This window comes from Lampetra planeri, chromosome 6 (assembly GCF_965212315.1).
Source record: "Lampetra planeri chromosome 6, kcLamPlan1.2.h2, whole genome shotgun sequence".
In the NCBI taxonomy this organism is placed as follows: domain Eukaryota; kingdom Metazoa; phylum Chordata; class Hyperoartia; order Petromyzontiformes; family Petromyzontidae; genus Lampetra; species Lampetra planeri.
The window spans coordinates 7,155,716-7,177,528 of record NC_136112.1 but is presented as its reverse complement, the minus strand read 5'-3'; the positions used below and the strand labels follow the sequence as shown (position 1 = coordinate 7,177,528).

At 44.3% G+C, this 21,813-nt stretch overlaps 1 protein-coding gene across 1 annotated transcript in view; it reads right to left on the bottom strand.

Annotated features, from left to right (window-relative positions):
* The window catches only part of LOC144719469 (protein phosphatase Slingshot homolog 2-like), a 61,818-nt gene extending 40,579 nt beyond the window's left edge, over positions 1–21,239 (bottom strand). The window contains exons 1-3 of the mRNA XM_078595413.1: positions 21,146–21,239; positions 17,329–17,434; positions 3,976–4,019 (exon numbers count right to left, since the gene is read on the bottom strand). Of these exons, the coding sequence (XP_078451539.1) occupies positions 3,976–4,019; positions 17,329–17,391 (107 nt within the window). The 5' untranslated portion in view covers positions 17,392–17,434; positions 21,146–21,239. The remainder of the gene's footprint in view (positions 1–3,975; positions 4,020–17,328; positions 17,435–21,145) is intronic.
* Between the last annotated feature and the right edge of the window lie 574 nt (positions 21,240–21,813).

Here is a 21,813-nt window from a genome sequence, read left to right as displayed (position 1 = left end):
CATCCATCGGTCTCGGTTAAAGGGTGAAAACCATTAATTATTTGTAGTGTATAAAACGCATCGTTTCATATCTATTGTTAATCTTGGGATAAATGCAAGAATGAACATTTTCCGTAAAAATGCATGTGTTGTAGGTAATAGGTTAACGTCAGCCCTGTAGCCAGTGGAGGCACGATCATTCACTACATTGTTTAAAAAAACACATTCTTCAAATTAATCGTAGTTGGGGCGACCAAATCATTATACCTTTATTAATTTGGAGTAAAAGTCACATAAATCAACCATCAAATATCAACAATCGAAGCTGCCACTGCATATAGAAATATTTGTTGGCTATAAAGTAGAGTTTTGCCAACCTGAGATATATCCCATTCACATGACTGGTAATTGCCCACATAATGTCAATGATAATTAACAGTGGAAGATATTTTGACAAAATCTATTGGGGGCTACTCCCAAACTGGGGCGCATCTGGAAATCCCACGGTGACTCATTTGCCTAAACACTGGGTGTGGTGCAAAAAGTCCTTCTGGGCCCATGCAAGGACAGGCTTTCATAAAGGAGTTAACCCACGTTACTAGCAATTTTATAGAACCTCACCCGAGCTCCAGCGAAACACCAGCTGTGAGTGTCAATCAGTTAGGTGCTGCTTCCTCGCCAAACAAGGCCACACGCTAAGCCACAAGCCAACGTCCTTAGTAGGTTAACTTGAAGGACCATTATGTGCCTTGCTTATTAGGCGTGCGGCGGTGCAGCGATTCGTCTATTAAAAGCCATTATTATGCTTTCACAACGTATGCTCTGCGTATGCTAATGAGGGGGGAGTAGTGGCACAGTGATCAGAGCACTTCTCTATGGACCCCGTGACCAGAGCTTCAGTGCCACGTGATGGACAATGCAAAAAAATTCGATTCTTGTACTGTACCTCTATGGTTCCCTGCCTTCACCAACCTGCACTGACCAGCATGGCGCAATACCATCATGAAGCGGTGAACTGCCCAAAGCGTTGTACATGTACATAAGACCTACACCTGATAACTCAGGAGTGAATTATGTTTGGCCATGGCAGCTTATGCTCACACATCTCACACATATCTTGTTCGTAACTAATCAACCACCGCTACACAACTTGTTAATATATATCTGTGCCGTGCACGGTTCAACTATCACTATATTTCATAATTTAATGTTTGTACATTTGTTAAAGAAAAAAATGAAGTGCATTATATAGATGGCAAAAACTGTACATTATATTTACTGTGCTGATGTTACATATTAATCTTACTTTTTCAAACCAGAAGAGCATTTCAATTTTAAATAAAACCCATTAGCATGCTCATGGCAACCATGGCTATTGATTTCTTTAAACAGAAGCTTTTTACTTGAGAGGAGCAATGTAGAGGATCGAAACACCATGTTTTTAATGACCACTCCATGCAAGAGCTGTGATAGCAGACTTATTTTTAGTAAACAATGCAACAAAAATGAAAAGCCAATGTAGTGTAGAAAATTATATAGAGTATGCTATTTTAATTGCGTATACTTATATGGGAAGAGTTGTGAGAACACAGGTACGTTGAACATACTGCTAAAGTAATCAAATCATACGAGTGTATATTCCAAACAAGTTTTGCTGGCTGGCTTTCCGCCTGGATTCCTGGCGCGCATGTGCACGTAAGTGGCGGTAGTGACATCACCGCGGACATCTGAGTGATGTTAAGGTTAAATGAGAAGAAGAAGAAAGAAACAAGAATATATCATACCACGTATTAAAAAACAAGTTTTTCTGGCTAGCAGGACATGGGAGGATACAGTTGAAGGTTAGGGGAGGCTGTGAGTAGAAGTTATCCAACAGAGTTTAGATGTTGTACTTTCTAACCACAAAGCTGTACAAATGAAGGAACGTCACTGTGCACAGTCAAAGTGATATCCTTTTCAAATAAGCACTGGGGTGTTCATCTCCTGTTGACAGCTCTGAGCCAGTGGTGGAATTTCCACATTCCTCTGGTGGGGCCAAGTCTCCCGATAGAATCATCATTATTGACTTCCCCGCAAAGCTGTTTCTATTTTATCGACCCTGGTGGGATGATGGGCTGAGTCAACCCACCAATCAGGATCTGAATTCGATCAGCTCACTCTACCCCGTAGCCACTTGGCCAGGTGAAATATGCCCCAATTTAACGCATAATAAAGCATCAATTATGTTTTATTTTTAATATGCACCGATTTCAAATACATGTCCCTGACATAGATGCTTAAAACATCAACAGTGGCTTTGTTTACAGGAAAGAGATGTTAACACGATGTGTGAATCATGTTGTTTCTTCAGACGTTTGTTATAATCTGCCATCTAGTGGTGAAGTAGCGATATTGTAAAACAACAATGTACAATACAAAGAATCGATATGCTGCAAACACACCAACCTTAAAAAGACAACATGACCTAAAGAGTATTATCATTTTTATTTTCTGATTAAGGCTCGAGTACCTACGCCCAAAATTAGACCCAAAGCACCTGAGCTCATCAGATTTCGGAAGCTATGTATGCATGTTGAACTTCTTCCGCACCGTACGTAGCCAACCTTGCTAATCAGAGGTTCGGGGGAAGGACAACAAACTAAGCACAGCAAGATTGAGCCTGGGAAGTGCTTGGTTGGGCAACTACCATGCACAGCAAGATGCTATAAGGCTGCTTCGTGGTGGGCAGTAGAGAGTAGTGCTGCAAATTCTATTTTGTAATTGTATTCTTTCACATCTATGCTCTGCGCCTTAACCAACACACATTGACCATTGTGAAGAAGTATGATCAAATTACCCCACCACCCCCGCACAGGGTGGCGTGGTGGGAGGCTGTTAACCAGCAGTGGATTGAACAAGGAGGTGGGGGGGGGGGACAGCTGTACATATCATATAACGATCCCTCGTGCATTTAACAGACTGTTGGGGCAACGGCTGTTAGCGTGTAGCACCTACGAGACACGAGGGGAGGGTGGTGGCCAACATAACGCCTGGACGCCTTTGTCTCCCCAGTGCTTACGCTTACAAGCTGCACATGTCATACACACGCACGAGGAGTCTATCGTCCAGGGGAGGATTGATAAAAGGGCTGTGCATAGGATAGGCAATGATTTAGTGCTTCTCTTATCATCTTATCATTACATATAGTACCATATACGTGCACCTTGATGATTAGCAATGTGGATTTTTCCCACAATGTTGTGCAGCCGATTGACCTTCCACGTATATCAGGGGAGCAGAAGACTCAGTGGTGAGCGTACTCTGCCATGGCTGACATCCGTGGCGAGTGATATCTTAACAGGTCGGTGGCAGGCAACCCGATTCACCAACCCACAATGACCAGCCCAGCTTGGGTGAAGTATGGTCAAACAATCTCGACACGCTATGCAGAGACCTTCATCCAGCAGCGAAATGACAGAGAGTGATAAACGATATACTTACGTATTGTGTACCTGTATATATATTTGATGTATGTCTCTGTGCATAACCATTTCCCATTGGTTACGCACAGTGGGTGCCGTTCACCGCTGAACATTTGAACGTGCAAACGGTTAGTGTTGGTTTTATTTAGAGAGGCACAGCGCCGTTGACTTTAAAGACATTGAACTCACCGCAGAGAACTGTAGCGACATGACCACATTCGATTATAGCGGGTGCCAAACTGCGTCACACTCCCTCCTCCTCATGGCCCTCTGGGGAACCTCTGCACCGATAAAAGTTATTTTATTTTATTTTTTCTTCCGATCCCATTCAAGACGATTCACAAATGCCTTCAGAATGGAATCGGAAGAAAAAAACTGTCGACGTACACGTACGTAATAGGAACGGGAAAGGAAATATTGTCCCAGATATGGCACAAAGGTGATGCGTCGAACAGCACAGTAGTTGCGGTAAAGATGCTGTGCTCTGTGCATAACATGTCTCCCCCGCTCAGCTTATCTTTGGTATGAGAAATACCTGCGATGCTGAGATCTACGCTCTTCATCGCCACTGTCCACCTCCTGTGAAAACAAATGCAAAAGGAAGCATCCCTGTTAAACCGGGCAACAAATATGCAGTTAAATATTGACTTAAAACTTTCGTGAATACGAGATATGCAGTTGGTTCTCAAAGACGATTCATGTACACATATGCAACTCTGCATGGTGCAGCAAGAGACGCATTGTTATAGTTTAAACAGCTCTGGGTCCAGATGCACACATTCAGTGATCATGCACTAATGTACTAATGCTTCTTAAGGTTAAACAGTGTACAGGCAGTCCTCGACTTATGAACGGGTTACGTTCCTGAGACACATTCGTAAGTCGATTTGATTGTATCTTGTAACTCCATGTTTAATTGTACATGTGGTGAGTGTCGTAGAATGTGTTATGGTTCAACAAGGAATGGAAGCATTGTTACACTCATAAATAAGAATCAATATTGTACATGTGCATGTAATACTGGAATACTGTTCAGTAAATTCAACATAAAGTAACTCTGGATGTCGCCTGATGAGGCTGGTTGTAATTACTGGCGAAACATCATACTGGGAGGTTGTGGGTTTACTCTCCAACATACCGGTGTGCTGAACTCGTGTAACAAATCATACTCTTTGGTTCTTTCGGTAAAGTCACGTAGATAGAGAATTAATCGATCACGACGTTTCGATCGCAACACGAGCAATCGTCATCAGGTGAGACAACCACAGCAGGAGAACAGCAGGAGAACCACTGTGTCTGTCTCACCTGATGACGATTGCTTGTGTTGCGATCGAAACGTCGTGATCTATTATTTTTCTACCCACGTGACTTTACCGAAAGAACCAAAGAGTATGGATTCCTGCAGTCACGAAAGCTTCAAATCAAGATCGTAACAAATTGCCATGTTTTGCTTAATTGGCCAACCTGACTAATTGGCTGTGTCGGGTGGTGGCAGGTTTAACGACACATTGATATTTACGAGATCTAAAACAAATTTTTTTTAAGTTACGTAAAAAGGAAAACAATTTCTGTTTTATTTTCACAGAGGGAGCTGTCCAGAAGAAACAGTCTAGAGCTCCCTCTAGTAGAGGCCTTTCACACTTCAGAGCTGTATAGCTCAGTGGGCATTACCTGGTAAAAATAGAAAGTTTCATCGCGTTTCACGCTGGCCAGATGTCTTGGAAGAGGTGGGAGTTAGCTGGACTTTACCCCATCACACCCCAGCGCAAGTGACCTGCCAAACTGGGGTGTACCTATTTATTATAATGCTTGGTGGGTAGACTGCGGTGTGGGGTGAGTGGAGGAGAGGGGATTTAAGAAACAGTCCCATTAATTCAATGGCTTTGCCAGTGAGATTGAATTGAACTGGCGACCTCTGTAATGCAAGCCCAGTACGTGTGCTAACCATGACACCATATCAGCTGCCATATATATGTACATAGACGTATACATGTGATATACAAACAACTCTTTACCACATGCATAACACACTTTCAAATGTGCTTTTGTGGCCGTGTGGAAGGCTCTTCCTTCCGATATTAGGAAGCCACTGAAGCTATGCATTGTTAAATCTAAATTGAAAACTCATTTCTTTACAACTGCTTTTTTGCGTTTAGCTTGTTGTCCTTTCCCCCCCGCACATCCCATTAGCACCGTTGGCTACGTACGGCGCAAAGTTGAACACACGAGCATACAGAGTCAAGGATAAAATGTATCTTCTTGGTTCTTTCGGTAAAGTCACGTAGAAGGGAAGTAATAAAATAATAAAAATAAAACATAATAAAATAATTCTCACGACGTTTCGGCCACAATGCAAGCAGCCGTCCTCAGGTGAAGACCAGGTCTGTCGGGGAGACAGCGTCTGAATGAAACACCACCACGCTTGGAGCGTATATTTAAGCTGGGTTGGAAGGGGGGAAGTGCGCCTTCTACGTGACTTTACCGAAAGAACCAAGAAGATGAATCCCTGCAGTCACGAAAGCTTTAAATCGAGATAAAATGTACGTGAAAAAAAGAGAGAGAAAAACGAATGGGGCATAAGAGGGAGGAAAGAAAGGAGAAATGGGACCAAAGGGGCTGGAAAAATGGGATGAGAATAGGAAAGAGGGTAACACTGGGCCTCGACACACCCACGAAGCAGGTGTGCGTTTTCACAGGGGGCGGGGCAAGAGGGGAGGGATTCAGAGTACGGGTGGCCACACAGAAGAAGTCACGTGCTTCACGGGAGGTTTGAGCTGACGACGTGAGACACAGTAAAGTCCAAACTTAATTTGGAGCTTTCGTGACTGCAGGAATTACTCTTTGGTTCTTTCGGTAAAGTCACGTGTAAAAGAAAATAATAAATTAAATACTAGCATACGACGTTTCGATTGCAACAGGAAGAACGTAATCAACCAGGTAGGGTGTTGACTGTTATGTTATCCGACTCTCTGTTGTATTACAATACATTTCTAAGTATACTAGTTTTGTGTTTCTATTTCATTTATACCTGATGATGATTGCTTGTGTTGCAATCGAAACGTCGTATGCTAGTATTTAATTTATTATTTTATCTTTATACGTGACATTACCGAAAGAACCAAAGAACAGTATAGTCCAGGCTGCTGCGGGACTACAATGTCAGCAGTGCAGTGCAGCAACATATTTGTTTGCACTGGGACCATGCTCCAATATCTACGCAACATCTTTCACTAAACCGCACCTCACCAGGGCGGTGAAGTATGGTCAAACACGTGGGGGTGGGGCCTCACCCAGCAGTGGATTGAGCAAAGGGCTTGTACATCTCTACACGGGTGTATACCCAACACGAGGCTTTGGTTTCCTGTCACCATTGCAGTAACTTTACAACCCACGTTGTTTTACTTGTGAAACTGAAGTGCAACCTCCATTGCTTTGTTTAATGGGGTCATGGTACAGTGCTGTATATATCCCACGGGGAGAGAACGCTGGGTTAGGTAAACACACACGGCCAACAGTCATGAGAATAAAACCAGATCTCCTTGTCAAACTACGATGACATCATACATTCGGCTGCCCGTGCCATTTTCTACACGAAATCCCGAACAAAAGAAGCATCGTGCTTGAAAACTCACCTTTAAAACATAGGCGAGTCTCTCAAATTACTAAGCCGGCAGACAGTGCTTAGGGGTCATAACATTGTATTTATTAAAACTCAACACATGGTGCACACGTGTCATATATAGGACACAGTGGTCAGGTGGGGGAAGACGGGAAAGAACTCGTTGACAACCATATAACCTTTTCATAAAAAATGTTTTAAAATATCATATAACAGAAATGTGTTTGTTCAACATCAAACGCGACTTATGGGCAAATAGGGTGGAAAAATAAACGTGATATTGAATTACAAATACACAGTGCGTTGAACTTTTCACTGTTTCAAATACTAGGAGCTGCATAATGTGACATGTAACTGAAGCTTGTTCAAAAGATAACGATGTCTCAGTGTGTAAGAAACACTAAATACTGCAGTGGAACCAAGGAAGCAATGACATGTGACAGTGAGTGCATTATATTCGCAGAGAGACAAAGATAGACAAAGATCCCCCGTATAGCCTTAACAGACTGTAGGGGCAAGTGCTGTTAGCGAGCACCTATGAAGGCCGGAACGGTACACGAGGGGGTGGGTGGCCAGCAGAGAGACAAACACCACCACACACACACTGTGCGTCTAATGAAAAGCCAAACCGTGCTTTGTGGACAACAGCTTATTGTTGTGAAATCCCTCCATTGTGGAAGCGCCAATTACTAGAAATTAATTACATATTTGCTGCTTAAAGGTATGAAGTGTATGACTCACTTGGCAACACACTTACTTGCCTGCGATTTTTTATGTGCGGCCTATGTCCTTAAAAACAATCATTCTACAACATGAATGTGGACGTTACTCGTGTCTCCGTAGTTTGTCTGTAGAAATCGCGAGTACTGTGACATCCTCTAGCCAAACAAACCGATGGGGGTTTCCCCTTTATTTAGGGGCCGTCCATAAATGACGTCACGCGATTTTGTCGGATTTTTGACCCCCCCCCCCTCGTCACACGGCGTCACAAAAAGTCAGACCCCCCCCTCCTCAAATATGACGTCACAAAGCTCTGCCCCCCCCCCCCCAAAACCATATTTCCATTTTGAAAATAAAACATGCTTCAAATCGCTTTAAACTATTGTCATTGTAGTGCGTATTTAATGTGGCGCTGCACTCTGATGTTGTAGGAGAAAACATTTATTAAAAAGTCTATTTAATTAAGTAGAACGTGTTGCCTATATTTATTTAAAGTTGCGCATTTTGATGTTACGTCACATTTCTCAACCCCCCCCCCCCCTAGGTGCGTGACGTCAGTTATGAACGGCCCCTAAGAACTCTTAGTCTTTACGGATATTTGTTACATTTTATATGCACAGAAAATGAACAAAATGGAAGGAATGAAAACGCACACATTGTTCCAGAGTTCATCAGATAAAACAGATACACGCATTATGTAAGCTGGGTATTGAAATAGGGAGCTGGAAGGCCAAGAGGACTAATGCCATGCTATAACAAGGGGTCTGCACCACTGTGGGCATAGTTTATCATTCTATAAACTATTTAAACACCCAGGTAAGGCCCACTGAACTATATAGCTCTTTGTCAGAAGCAACCTGGCTATCACAAATAACAGCTCAAAAATGTGGCTTATCAGGTGGGAATTTATAGCAGCCAAATGCTCTAAACATTTGCTTCTAAATGTGGAGGGAAAAACCGGAGGACCCGGAAAAAAATCCACACGACCACGCATTGAACATGCAAATTCCAAATATAAAGGTGTCAAGGTCGGAATTGAAACCCACAACCTCCTGTATGCCAGGAAATTTAATTAACATCTCGACCACCATGGCGCCCCATTCATGTACCCATCTGTGATTTGTCCAGATTCTCAAGTGCAGCCATTTGACGGTCTCAGCCCAGTCACCAACATGCGAAAAATCGTCGACTTGCAGCCACATACAAGGATAAAGAGTGCCATTGAAGCGACTTGACAAGTCGTTTTCTGACATCAACTTCCACGGCCATTCTCTACGACAGTGGTGCATTGCTAGCTGCTGGAGCTCTGAATGGAAATATTTCCATCGTACCAGTGTCAAGAACTCATATTTTATACAAAAAATTTGGGGGGGGGGGGGGGACAATAGAAACCAAAGTGGAAATAGTATTAAATAAAATAATACGCAACAAGGAACTTCAAAGCAACCATTATCATTTATACCGGTGGTTTTACTTGCTTGGCTCCATCAGCCCCTTAAAAGAAGAAGGTACATGCCACCGTATTTGGCAATGCTTCAATGATTTAATGAAGTATACCATTATCAAATGAATGCACCCACTAATGAAAGTAATGTTCCGTCTGGTTAAATATGGGCTTAAATACTCCCAAGACATTATTTTACAAGTGAAGGCCAACATATAGCAATTGTGAAATCACATAAGGGCGGTGACTTGCTTCTGAGAGCCAATGTGCAGATTGGACCCAATAAATCTTCAACAAGCCGACATTACATTATGAAGATCTTGCTCACCCAGATACCAACTTGTACATAGTATGTGCTTCAACAACACTACGGCAAAACCTCAATGTTACTGGAAAGCATGATGACAAACTGATTTTTGTCATAATGTAAGAAATGAAATTCCATGAAAATGAAATAATTGGATTATTATGCCAAACGATGAGATTTGCCCTTTAGTTGACAGAAAAGTTTCTCAATACTCTTATATTGGGCAGACAATGTCAAACGTTTTGCTTTCATGTGCCTGAATTGCACAAAGATCATGCCCATCACACCACAATGGTTCCTTTCTTTCATTCTCTGAAGTCGGACAACAGCTTCAGTGTGATGTTCGTCAAAAAGAGCAGCATGTTAAGCCAGACTAAAATGTAGCCACAAAGTATAATAAACACACTGTGTACTACTAATACCACTACATGTGTTCTTCGCTGTTGTGCTCCGATGTGTTGCGAGTTCTACCACGTGATTTTAGGCATGTCAGACGTTTTACTGCACGTGATCTCGTGGCTCCCCGGCACGTGGAGCGAAACGTCAGAGATCGTGCCGAACACAACATGCAGTACAACCCAAACGCACATCAGAGGAGCTGCACCGTGGACGTTCAAGCAGGGACGCGGTTGACTTTTGACAGGAACTGAATGTATAAGTGTTCACTGTTAAATACCTTCCAGCTACAGCATTACGTTTTACATCAGGGGCACATTAAGTACAGTACAACGCTTATTGCAATATTTTGCTGCACATAAAACTGGTGAAATTCCAACAGGAGCATTTAGTCACCTTGGCTCATTTAAAAAAATATGATACATTTTTCATAGCCATATATCGATCAAAGAAATCCTACCATTGCCTTAATGCTGCACTCTATGATAAAGAGACCTAGGGAGCAGGAGTGAAGCAGTAGCTATTCATGAGAAAGAGCTCCACCCCAAAGCAACTGCAGGCAATGGACTTTCCAAAACATTTCAAGAGTAAATAGCATTTGTACAGGCAAGTCAAACAACGCTGCGTGCAAGTTGTCACCAGATATTTTAAAGCCAACAGCAGAGGACTTTACATTTCCAGGGAAGCATTGGCACAAGATAATACTTGTGTTTTAGCTTTTCCATCGCACCATAAATAAACTGCGCAACAACATGTATTACACCGCATTAGCATCCACGTTATAATCCATTTGACATCAACGGGGGAGGGGGCAGCGTCAGCGTTCAGCACACTGCGCCGCTAAGAGTGGCAACCCGAGTTGGATTCTCAGCCACATCTCACGTTAGTGGCGCGTGATTTCAAACAGCGGCCCTGAGTCCCACACCTAACCTGCACTGACCAACGCAACGAACAATCACATGGTCAATTACTACCGCTCCCCCCTTGACGAAAATACATTGAGGAGGCCTCCATCCAGCAGCGGATGGACAAAGCGCTGAAAATGATGGCACATTTATATATTTATTAAAAACATATAATGCACTAACCGTAATAAAACTGTGGGGGTGTATTTAAGTACAACACAAGTGCACTGTAACGATATCGACATTTTTACAACAGCTGTTAAAGCTAATGCATGTGTTCGACAGTTTAATTCTAGGCTTATTCCTGACCTGGTGCACAGCTGGTGACTTCCAAAACGCTTGTGAACACTTAGCAGTTAGTAAGGACAAAAGAGAGAGCATATCGGCATCTTTAGTGACTTCACTAGAAGACCCTTCACAACTCTCATCATATTGGTAGGAACCTCCTGGTTACACCAGCCCACAGAGGATTATTGTGTCCGTCCGTCGTGCATCCAAAAATTGGAGGGGTGGGGCTGGGTGGAGAGGGGAGGGTGGGAAGGGGCTGGGTGGGGATTGTGGGGCTGGGTGGGGAGGGTGGGGCTGGGTGGGGGGTGGGAGGGGTGGGGCTGGGTGGGGAGGGGCTGGTCACCCCGTGGTGCCCTTATAAAACTCAACGTTTAACCTACTCACGCCGGCTTGTGCCCGCCCTCACAGTCGGGCATATTTGCGGAATACACCACGCCGCCGTTGACCCTGGCCATTGACCGACCAACCCAACGTTCCTACCAGCTTCCTCCGCAGGAATGAGTTTATTTCCTGGCTACAAATGAAACTTGGATCTTTTCACGAGCTGCATGGTTGTCAATAACCCCACTACACGAGAGCTTGGAATTCAGATGGTGTACTTCATTCAAAACGACTGTACATGGGGGTGGCTTGACGTAAAAATAAATGGCATTTAAAGACGCGATTTTTATTTGAAGATAAACTTTGGGTAAGTATTGTTTAGTGCTCTACGTGACAATTGATTGAATATAAAAAAGGAAACGAGGCAAATAATTACATTCTCAAGAATACACAAAAATCTTCGACTCTGTCGCCATCATTATCGTCAGCCATGGTCAATCCACTGCTCGATGAAGGCCGCCTCAAGCTGCCACTATCTAATCCATCGAGCATGTGCACACGAGCCCATGTCATTGCTACGGCGCTTCAGTCGACGGCATCTCGGACATTCATTTAAAAAACACGTGTGTATAATCTTAGAGGCATCTGGGGAAAACATATCTGTTTCACATTTTTTCTTCATACAGAAACAAAAAAACATTCATTCGCGAGTTATACGTTTCAATGATCAATAAACTCTCAGCTCAAACGACAACCTGATTCGCCAATAGTAACAAGCACCACGTGTAAAAAAAAATGATAACATAAATCACTTAGGGATAAGAAAGCAAGAGAGTCCATCGATTAATTATCATCACCATAATTGCATGATGTCCTCTTTTACTAGTTATGCTAAGATTATCATCTCCCGGAATTAAATCTTGCTTGATCCCAAAAGCTAAGCAGGTTTAAAGCACAGTCGGTGGGCGGGTGATCATCATCGAGTGGCAGGTGTTTTCGGCAACAATAGAGCACTTCATAGAGCGAGGTCACACACAAGAAAAAAACACTTCCGGGTCGATGTTCACGTGCCACAACAAATCCTGCAAAGTTGCTACACGCTGAAAGGACGGCTGCTTGCGTTGTAGCCGAAACGTCGTGAGAATTATTTTATTGTTTTATTTTTATTATTTTATTATTTCCCTTCTACGTGACTTTACCGAAAGAACCAAGAAGATGAATCCCTGCAGTCAGGAAAGCTTTAAATCGAAATTTGCTACACGCTCTCGAAAGTGGCGTATGAATGAAAAAAAACCCAACAATAACTTACATCGGCAAAAACTGTCGTATTGATATTGAAGCTCTTTCACACCATGACGCAGCCAACCGTGCTAATCGGAGGTGTCGGGGAAGACAACTAAACACAAAAAGCAGTTTAGCGGCTGGAAATAACGCGATGCACGGAGAGCCCAGAGATTGTGTAAACTGTTGTTCGCATTGAGATAAACCCCACACGTTGCAGACCACCACGGGACGTAGACACCTCAAGGCGATGTGACCCAGGAGGACAAAATGGAGGGTAAACACTTCCATGCAAAAACAGTTTACAGTATTCAAAATACTCCATAATTACAAATACTGTGGTGTTATAAGTAAAGTGTAATATTCAAAACTACACCTTCCTTCGTTCGTTTAATTATTATCTGAGTGAATAGATGATAATAATAACGCGATCTAACCCAAAACCCTTTAATATAAATACTGGTCGCGAAAGCCTACGTGTTAAACTGAGTGAATAGAGCTTGACAGAAAATATTCCATCAGGCATAACCAGCTAAGCATGCCAGCAATGTATAAACACTGTCGAAAATATTAAATGGGCTGGGTGGAAAACAAACAAAGCACTAACTGTTTGCATTAAAGGCCTGTTGATATAATATACTGTACTTCTGATTTCACAAAAAAATCTGGATAATTGTTTAGAAGCTATGTAATCACATGTGCCTCGTGGCATTTACAACTGACAGGCCTTTAAAAATAATCTTGACTCATGATCAAAATAATCATGCCTTGCCTTTAAAAAAAAAAATATTTACAGAGCCCTGCCCATCCCATGTTCAAATCAAGTGGCAGTTGGTTATCTTTAACCCAACCCAATAACCATAGAAAATGTGTATATTCACATTAGTTACAGTAGAACGATTGCTTCTGCGCCAATTGTCAGTAGCGTCGGGCAGAAATGTAATAAAAGGCATCGAGGCGGCTGTTTTGCATTTAAGACCAAGGGCCTTGAAAAAGCACGCCTCCCGCTGCCAATTTTCCTTGACAACTAAAAAAAACCAGCCTTATGACTACGAGCACTTTATTTATACATGCATACCACATTTTTGGGCGGACTTTGTTTGCCTTCTTTTTCAATTACAAAAAAAACACATTAATACAGTTTAGAAAAGGGCTTATTTGTGAGTTAGTTTTTCCTTTTAAAACATCAGAATCTTTATTGAGACTGCAGGAGGAATCCGATGAGCTACAAAGCAATTTTTCGCATATCGTCCAGAATGGGCGTGTCAGCAAGTTACAACAGCAAACAATCACAAAAGTGATTCCTTAAACACATTCCTGCGGAGGGAGCTGGTAGCAACGTTGGGTTGCTCGGTCAATGGCCAGGGTCAACGGCGGCGTGGTGTATTCCGCAAATATGGCCCATTGTAAGGGCGGGCACAAGCCGGCGTGAGTAGGTGAAACGTTGAGTTTTATAAGGGCACCACGGGGTGACCAGCCCGTCCCCACCCAGCCCCACCCCTCCCACCCCCCACCCAGCCCCACCCTCAGAACCTAGCCCCTCCCCACCCAGCCCCTCCCCACCCAGCCCCTCCCCAACCTCCCCCCTCCCATTTTTTGATGCAGGACGGACGGACACAATAATCCCCTGTGGGCTGGTGTAACCAAGAGGTTCCTACTAGTATAATACAATAACTGTATCATGCGTGTTGACATTTGTGGTCCAAAAAAATTAAATTCGGAAAACTGTGCAGATATCATTTATCCCCGCCCACCCAACCTGTGCTGTGCAGGGCATGTGAAAGGAAATTAGAAGGCTTATCAATGCACTCAGTTTTTCTCACTGTTTGGTGGTTTAGCACGTGCAATGTTTAAACTTCCTTATTTGCTTTAAGATTTCTCGATTGATTATACGAAATAAGCTTTCTTCAGCTGCATTTCTTCGCGAGCTCCTTCTTTCGTATGGCTGATGTAGATGGAGAGAAAAAAAACTACAATTTCACATTCAGGTGGCCAAGCCAGATAACTGTGTCAGGAGTCACGGAGTGTATCATTGTGATGTCTCCGTGGTTATACATGCTGAATGCACAGAAGCATATAACAGGCCCAAATATTGTTTGCGACCCAGGTCACTCTTGCAAATTAGACTTATCCTGATATCTTGAGTTCTTACCTGGTTAAACAAGATAAACTCGAAACTTTAATTTATTTTACCTCTCAACATGAATTGTTCATTATATGAACTATCAACCGACACTGACATTTTAAAGATTTCAGAGGATATAACTGAATAATAACTTTCAGCACTTTGTCAATCCAAAGCCGGATTTCAGATATTTCACGGGGGAAACAAAATAGATGACTTTGCATTCACGAGCACCATATCCAACCAGTAAAGTGACACGTGTAACCGAGGCTGTAATGAATATCTATAGGATATCTGACAGCAATGAACTGTCATTACTGACCAGTGTAAATAACCAAACTAAAAAATATTACTGTAGTTAAAACAAGGCTTTTGTAACAAGTTTTGTTTTTAAACATATTCCCAATGGTGTACTGAATAGCTACTTCAATCAGCTTACCCAACATTTGTTGAGCGATTCCTTACTCCCTTTGATAAAGTTCAATTTACTGATATCCAAAGTAAAGAGTTTGACAAGGGTGTTTTTCATTTTGCCTCATGTGAGTATGTGTCGTTAATTTGAACAGTCATTTAAAAGAACAATTGTGTTTGCTGAAAGAAAAAAAACGCCCATGCTTTAACAAAAATAAAACAAATAATGCCCAATGTATCTATGGACAACAAAAGTAACACAAGTAATAGTTTAGCCGTTACTAGGGCCAACTGACGCACGTAAATACATGGACATGAAAGAACATACACAAAATACAGTGCCTACCTACAACAAATGGAGATGGTAGTTGAAGCTTGTCTGTAAAATACTCTCAAATGTATGCAATCGTTGTGGTACATATTTACAAGTATTTATTTGTTTAGTCTTTTAAATAATATTAAACACACACAATAACACTACATTAGTAATTAACATAACAAAGTGGCAATGTACTGCATATGAGATGAGTGGTTGTGTAGCAGTTGGCTTGCTGCACTATGAACCTGCTAAGTTTGATGTGCCTGGGTCTGATTCCCAGCCATGGCTAAAATCAGTCGAAAGTGACATCTGAATCAGGCCTGAGCACAACCATCATCCTGAAATAAACCCATGACCCCATGACCGACACAGCATGGGGAAGGCTGTCACCCAGTCGTTGATTGACAAACATTTTAAAATGACAATTTTTGTTATAATGAATAATAAATCCATTTGTGTGTTGAAATTGGAGGCCCTATGAGCAGAACCTTTTGTGTTTATCCCTTGCATATTACCCTTTTTTCTATTTCAAACAAATAAGGAAGAACTCAGATAAGAGGCAGAATTTTAAGTCAGTTCCAGATTCTCCTCATATCAGCATAGGAAGAATGGCCATACTTCTGGCAGACCACTTCGGGGTCAGTTAGGGTCGCATCAAATCCAGATAATAGTGGACAATACAATGAATTTGCCAGCAATGTTCAGGATATTTCTCTTACCCACCAGGTATATGGCGGTACCCCGGGGTACCAAATAATACACAATGGCCGAGGCAATTAAATATTTTAATTCTGGGACAATTTTTTCCAGGGGTGTACTTAACTCCGCGAAATCAGTGCTACTCCGAAACGCCAAATATTAGCATGAAAAATCTGTTATCGAAAAATTCTACTTTGAATAGTGCATCGTGTACAGCTCGTCGAGACGAGTCGATTGCCGCATCGCTGACCATCAACAGACTAAAAGTTACTGCATCACCGCCATAAGGTTCCAATAATGCACGTATATATTGAGACGCCCAGATCTATTCAGGGGTATGGATAATATGAAGGTTAAGAAAAGTTGAACTGTACTGGCAAATGCCGATTTGTTCCTGTGTGTACAGTATATTCTGAATTGGCATGTTTAGTATAGGTAGTGTAAACATAATGTGTACTTTACACACGTATTGTGTGTGTATATAATGGCACGCTAAATCGTAATTGTGGGTTGCCATGTATTCCATTGATTGTTCATTGTGGGTCTTGCAGGTGTATCTGTAGACTATGTACTGTAGGTTGTTCATTTGAATCATTAATTGCTCACTGGTATCACTCACCATGTTATTTCATTGAGGTTCATGAATGTACACTCATGGCCAGTGCCTATGGTTAGGTACAGGACTGCCTACTATTATCAGAGTATCCAAAATCATATATTGTCTGCAATTGTCAAGGATTGTCTACAACCATTATGTACTTACGAATCATGATGGAGTGAATACAAGTATCACACATTGTCCACAATCACCAAGCATTGTATATGATTACCATGGACCGTCTCTGAAAATTATTGTTTAAAATATACATTCGTCAATCACGCCCCCTTAAAAGTAAAATTATATAATAGGTGACATTTCAGGCAAAGTCCTTTCTTCCTCGCATATGAAAATCATAGATCATCTGCGATCTTGCAGGCCGTGTGGCTGTCACGTTGGATTGTAAGCGTGGTATGACATTGTGCACACACCGACACAGGGTCATCATCACTCACCGATACACTGGGACTGGACGTGGTGCTCGGGGTGGGAGACCGCTGGACCGTCACTAGCGCCATTTACCCTGGGCACACGGCGGGGTATATTGCTGCTGCACACAGCCTGAGGATACACATGCCGGGACAACAATACACACAACGAGATCAACACCAGCACCAGCAGCAAGCACCACCACCACAGTAATAATACGGTAATTGAATGGAGCAGTTATGAGACCATTGAGAGCTGGAGTCTCTTTTTAAATCCTTTATATTAAGTTCACTTGCTTGCTTGCGCGCTTACGACCGTGCAAATCTTTCGGTCGTTTTTTAACCCACTTCCCGTGATCCAACCGAGCTGACATTTTGCACACAGACTCGTTGTGCGTGACAATTTATTTTCGTGAAAAATGTTTTCCTAAATTTTCCACTTTTTAGGGAAAAAAAAAATATTTTATTTAAAATACCAATGTGATAAAAATGAAACTCTTACTCAAGAAAAACAGAAATGAATAATAAAATAAAACCGATGCCACGCATATAAAGGATTTATAGTGAAAAACTTTGTTTTTACGGGTTAATTTTTTCAAAACCTTGGTTTGAAATAGCTCTGGCCAAAAAAAAACGGGCAAACTTCATACGAGTTAACAAATGCCAGGGAGACAGAACACACGCCATTTGAAAAAATGATCAAACAACTAAGAATCAATATTACATAATGCTTCCTTGTTTTCGCGTTCAACATTGTATGATTACACAATTTCAAACAACTGTCTCATTTTAAAAAAGGCGTCTCATCTTTTTGGAAAAAAAAGGATGGGGCGGGGGTCCAGATGTCTTGTGACCCCCCAATGAAATTACCCCGAAAAATGTTGTTCCTTTGCATATTCATTTCTGTTTTAAACCAACCTTACTCTGAAAATATTAAGCTTTTAGAGAATTAAACGAGGGTCACGAGACACCTGGACCACCCTGCTAAGTGGAGCTTCGTGTACAGACAACGCGATGCACAATACCACGAGATGATTCTAAAATAGACGGAATAAAAACTTTCTCGCGTGAACGCAATATACAGTATACACCGATCCAGCCATGCCATGCAGCTGTGGAGATTGTCAAGCCAAGTGCTATTATTGGAGAGCACTTATGAAGGCCGACATGGCACGCGTAGCGGTGCGTCCAATCACATCGCCCGGCCGCCTTTATCTCCCCCAGTGATGGCACGACGCCGCACTCATTTATGGCCGAGTCGCCGTAGGGGAGGAAACTGAAAGGGGGACCTGGTAATGTGTGGCACGCGGCGTTAACTACCGTACAGTGTTATCCGAAACCGGGAAACGAACAACCCAGGAAGCAGCGACAAGCAACCAAACAACCGCTGCGCCACCACTCCCCGTCATCACGAAACACCCCTCACACGTACACACACGTACACGTGTGTGTACGTGTGAGAGGTGTATGTGTGTGGTGCACACATGTCACGGGTGTTTATATCATACAGCCAAGGACCAAATCACCCGAAACACGTGGCTGATCTGTAAACAATTTTTGGTATTTTTTTTTGTACCAGGTATGGCCCACTGAGGTTACACGCACTGTGGCTCTTTTTCAGACGCGACCTGGCCACAAACAATCGCTCAACTAAGTGGCTTATCGCGTGGTTAATTTATAGCAGCCAAATACTCTTAAGCGCTTGTCGACTCTAAATGTGTTTGGGAGGGAGAAAAAAACGGAGAATCTAGAGAAAAATCCACACGACCATGGGTAGAGAGAGAGAGACACGCAAACTCTAAATATACAGCAGGCAAAGTCAGGGTCGGGATTGAAACCCACGACCTCCTGTATACCAGGCGAGGTAGTTAACATCTCAGCCACTGTGATGATGATGAGAGAGAGACACGCAAACTCCAAATATACAGCAGGCAAAGTCAGGGTCGGGAATAAAACCCACGACCTCCTGTATACCCGGCGAGGTAATTAACATCTCAGCCACCGTGATAATGATGATGAGAGAGAGACACGCAAACTCCAAATATACAGCTGGCAAAGTCAGGGTCGGGAATGAAACCCACGAACTCCTATAGACCAGGCAAGGTAGTTAGCATCTCTTAGCTGACCGTGATGATGAGAGACACGCAAACTCCAAATATACAGCAGGCAAAGTCAGGGTCGGGATTGAAACCCACGACCTCCTGTATACCAGGTGAGGTCGTTAACATCTCTTAGATACCGTGAGAAAGACAAGCAAACTCCAAATATACAGCTGGCAAAGTCAGGGTCGGGATTGAAACCCACGACCTCCTGAATACCAGGCGAGGTAGTTAACATCTCAGCCACTGTGATGATGATGAGAGAGACACGCAAACTCCAAATATACAGCAGGCAAAGTCAGGGTCGGGATTGAAACCCACGACCTCCTGAATACCAGGCGAGGTAGTTAACATCTCAGCCACTGTGATGATGATGAGAGAGACACGCAAACTACAAATATACAGCTGGCAAAGTCAGGGTCGGGATTGAAACCCACGACCTCCTGAATACCAGGCGAGGTAGTTAACATCTCAGCCACTGTGATGATGATGAGAGAGAACACGCAAATTCCAAATACACAGCAGGCAAAGTCAGGGTCGGGATGGAAACCCACGACCTCCTGTACCAGGCGAGGTAGTTAACATCTCAGCCAGCGTGATGATGATGAGAGAGACACGCAAACTCCAAATATTCAACAGCAGGCGTCAGGGACGGGATTAAAACCCACGACCTCCTGTATACCAGGCGAGGTAGTGAACATCTCTTAGCCACCGTGATGATGATGAGAGAGAGACACGCAAACTCCAAATATACAGCTGACAAAGTCAGGGTCAGGATGGAAACCCACGACCTCCTGTGCACCTGGCGAGGTGGTTAACATCTCTACAGGGACATGATCGAACCCACGACCTTCTGTACACCAGGCGAGGTATTCAACATCTCCTAGCCACCGTGGCGCACCTCAAGATGCTAAGCAGCGACGGCTTGGCCCTGGACAGTGTTTGTATGGGCAATCAGCACACACACACACAGGTTGCCATAGGCGGATCGCTGTGTCTGTGCTACGCAGTGGACAGCGGAGACCAGGTACAGTCAACATGCAGCAAACCCCACTGTTGTACTCTACTCCCTATGCTCCCAGCCTTCACAAACCGGCACTGACAAGCTCAGGAAAACGTGGTGGAGGCTCTCATCCAGCAGTGGATTGAACAAGGTGAGGGGGGGGGACTGGTCATGCCATACAAAGATCACCCGTGAAGGATCGGACACAGCTGGGGGCAAGTGCTGCGAGCGTGCGGGTGGGTGGGTGGTCGGCACCACGCCCGGCCGCCTTTGTCTCTCCCCCCCCCCGGTGCTTGTGGTGACAATCCGCCCGAATGTCACACAAACACGCGTGCATCTTTAACACGTGGCTGGAACCGCAGCTGTCAGTGCAAAGACAAAGATCCCCCCCCCACCACCACCACCAACACCAACTCCAGTATAGCCTTAACAGGCTGTGTGGGCAAGTGCTGTTAGCACACACAACACACACGCAACACACACACAGCACGTGTGTAGTGTAGTGTGTGTTGTGTGTGTCCACTCAACAACATCGCCGGGAGCCGCGGCACGAGCCGACGTGGTGGTACGCCGGAGAAGGCGACGACGAAGACGACGAATCGCGCGCCAACATTCCAGCGGCGACAATGGGTCGCGAAATGACACAACGGTAAACGACTGCGGCGAACGAACGAACGAACAATGAACGACGAGCGGCTAGCGACAAGCGGCTGCCGCGGGAGTTGTCACGGCTGCGATTTACCTGCGGCGCGGCGTGCGCGCTCACAACAGCGGCAGTGGCGGCGGCGGCGGCTGCAGCGATCGATCGACGGCGGCGGCGGCGGTGGTGGTGGAGCCGCTCGCGGAACCCGGATCCCGGTGCCTTGGCCCCCACCCTCCAATCCTCCCCCTCCCCTAACCCCCTCCTCCCCCCCCTAACTCCCTCCTCCCCCCCCTAACCCCCTCCTCCCCCCCCTAACCCCCTCCTCCCCCCCCTAACCCCCTCCTCCCCCCCCTAACCCCCTCCTCCCCCCCCTAACCCCCTCCTCCCTCCCCCCTAACCCCCTCCTCCCTCCCTCCTCCTCCCTCCCCCCTAACCCCCCTCCTCCCTCCCCTAACCCCTCCTCCCTCCCCTAACCCCCTCCTCCCCCCTCCTCCCTACCCTCCCCCCTACCCCCCCCCTCCTCCCTACCTCCCTACCACTCCCCCACGCGGTCACGTGACCCCGGGCGCTTCTGGCTCCAGATTATCAAAGCTGGGGTGGGGTTGGGGGTTGGAGGTGGGGGTGTTGGGGGGTGGGGTAGGGGTGGGGTTGGGGGGTGAGGTTGGGGTTGGGAAGGTTGGGGGGTGGGGAAGGGTGGGGGGTTGAGGAGGAGGGTTGAGGTTAGGAAAGCTTGGGGGGTGGGGGTGTTGGGGAAGGGTGGGGGGGTT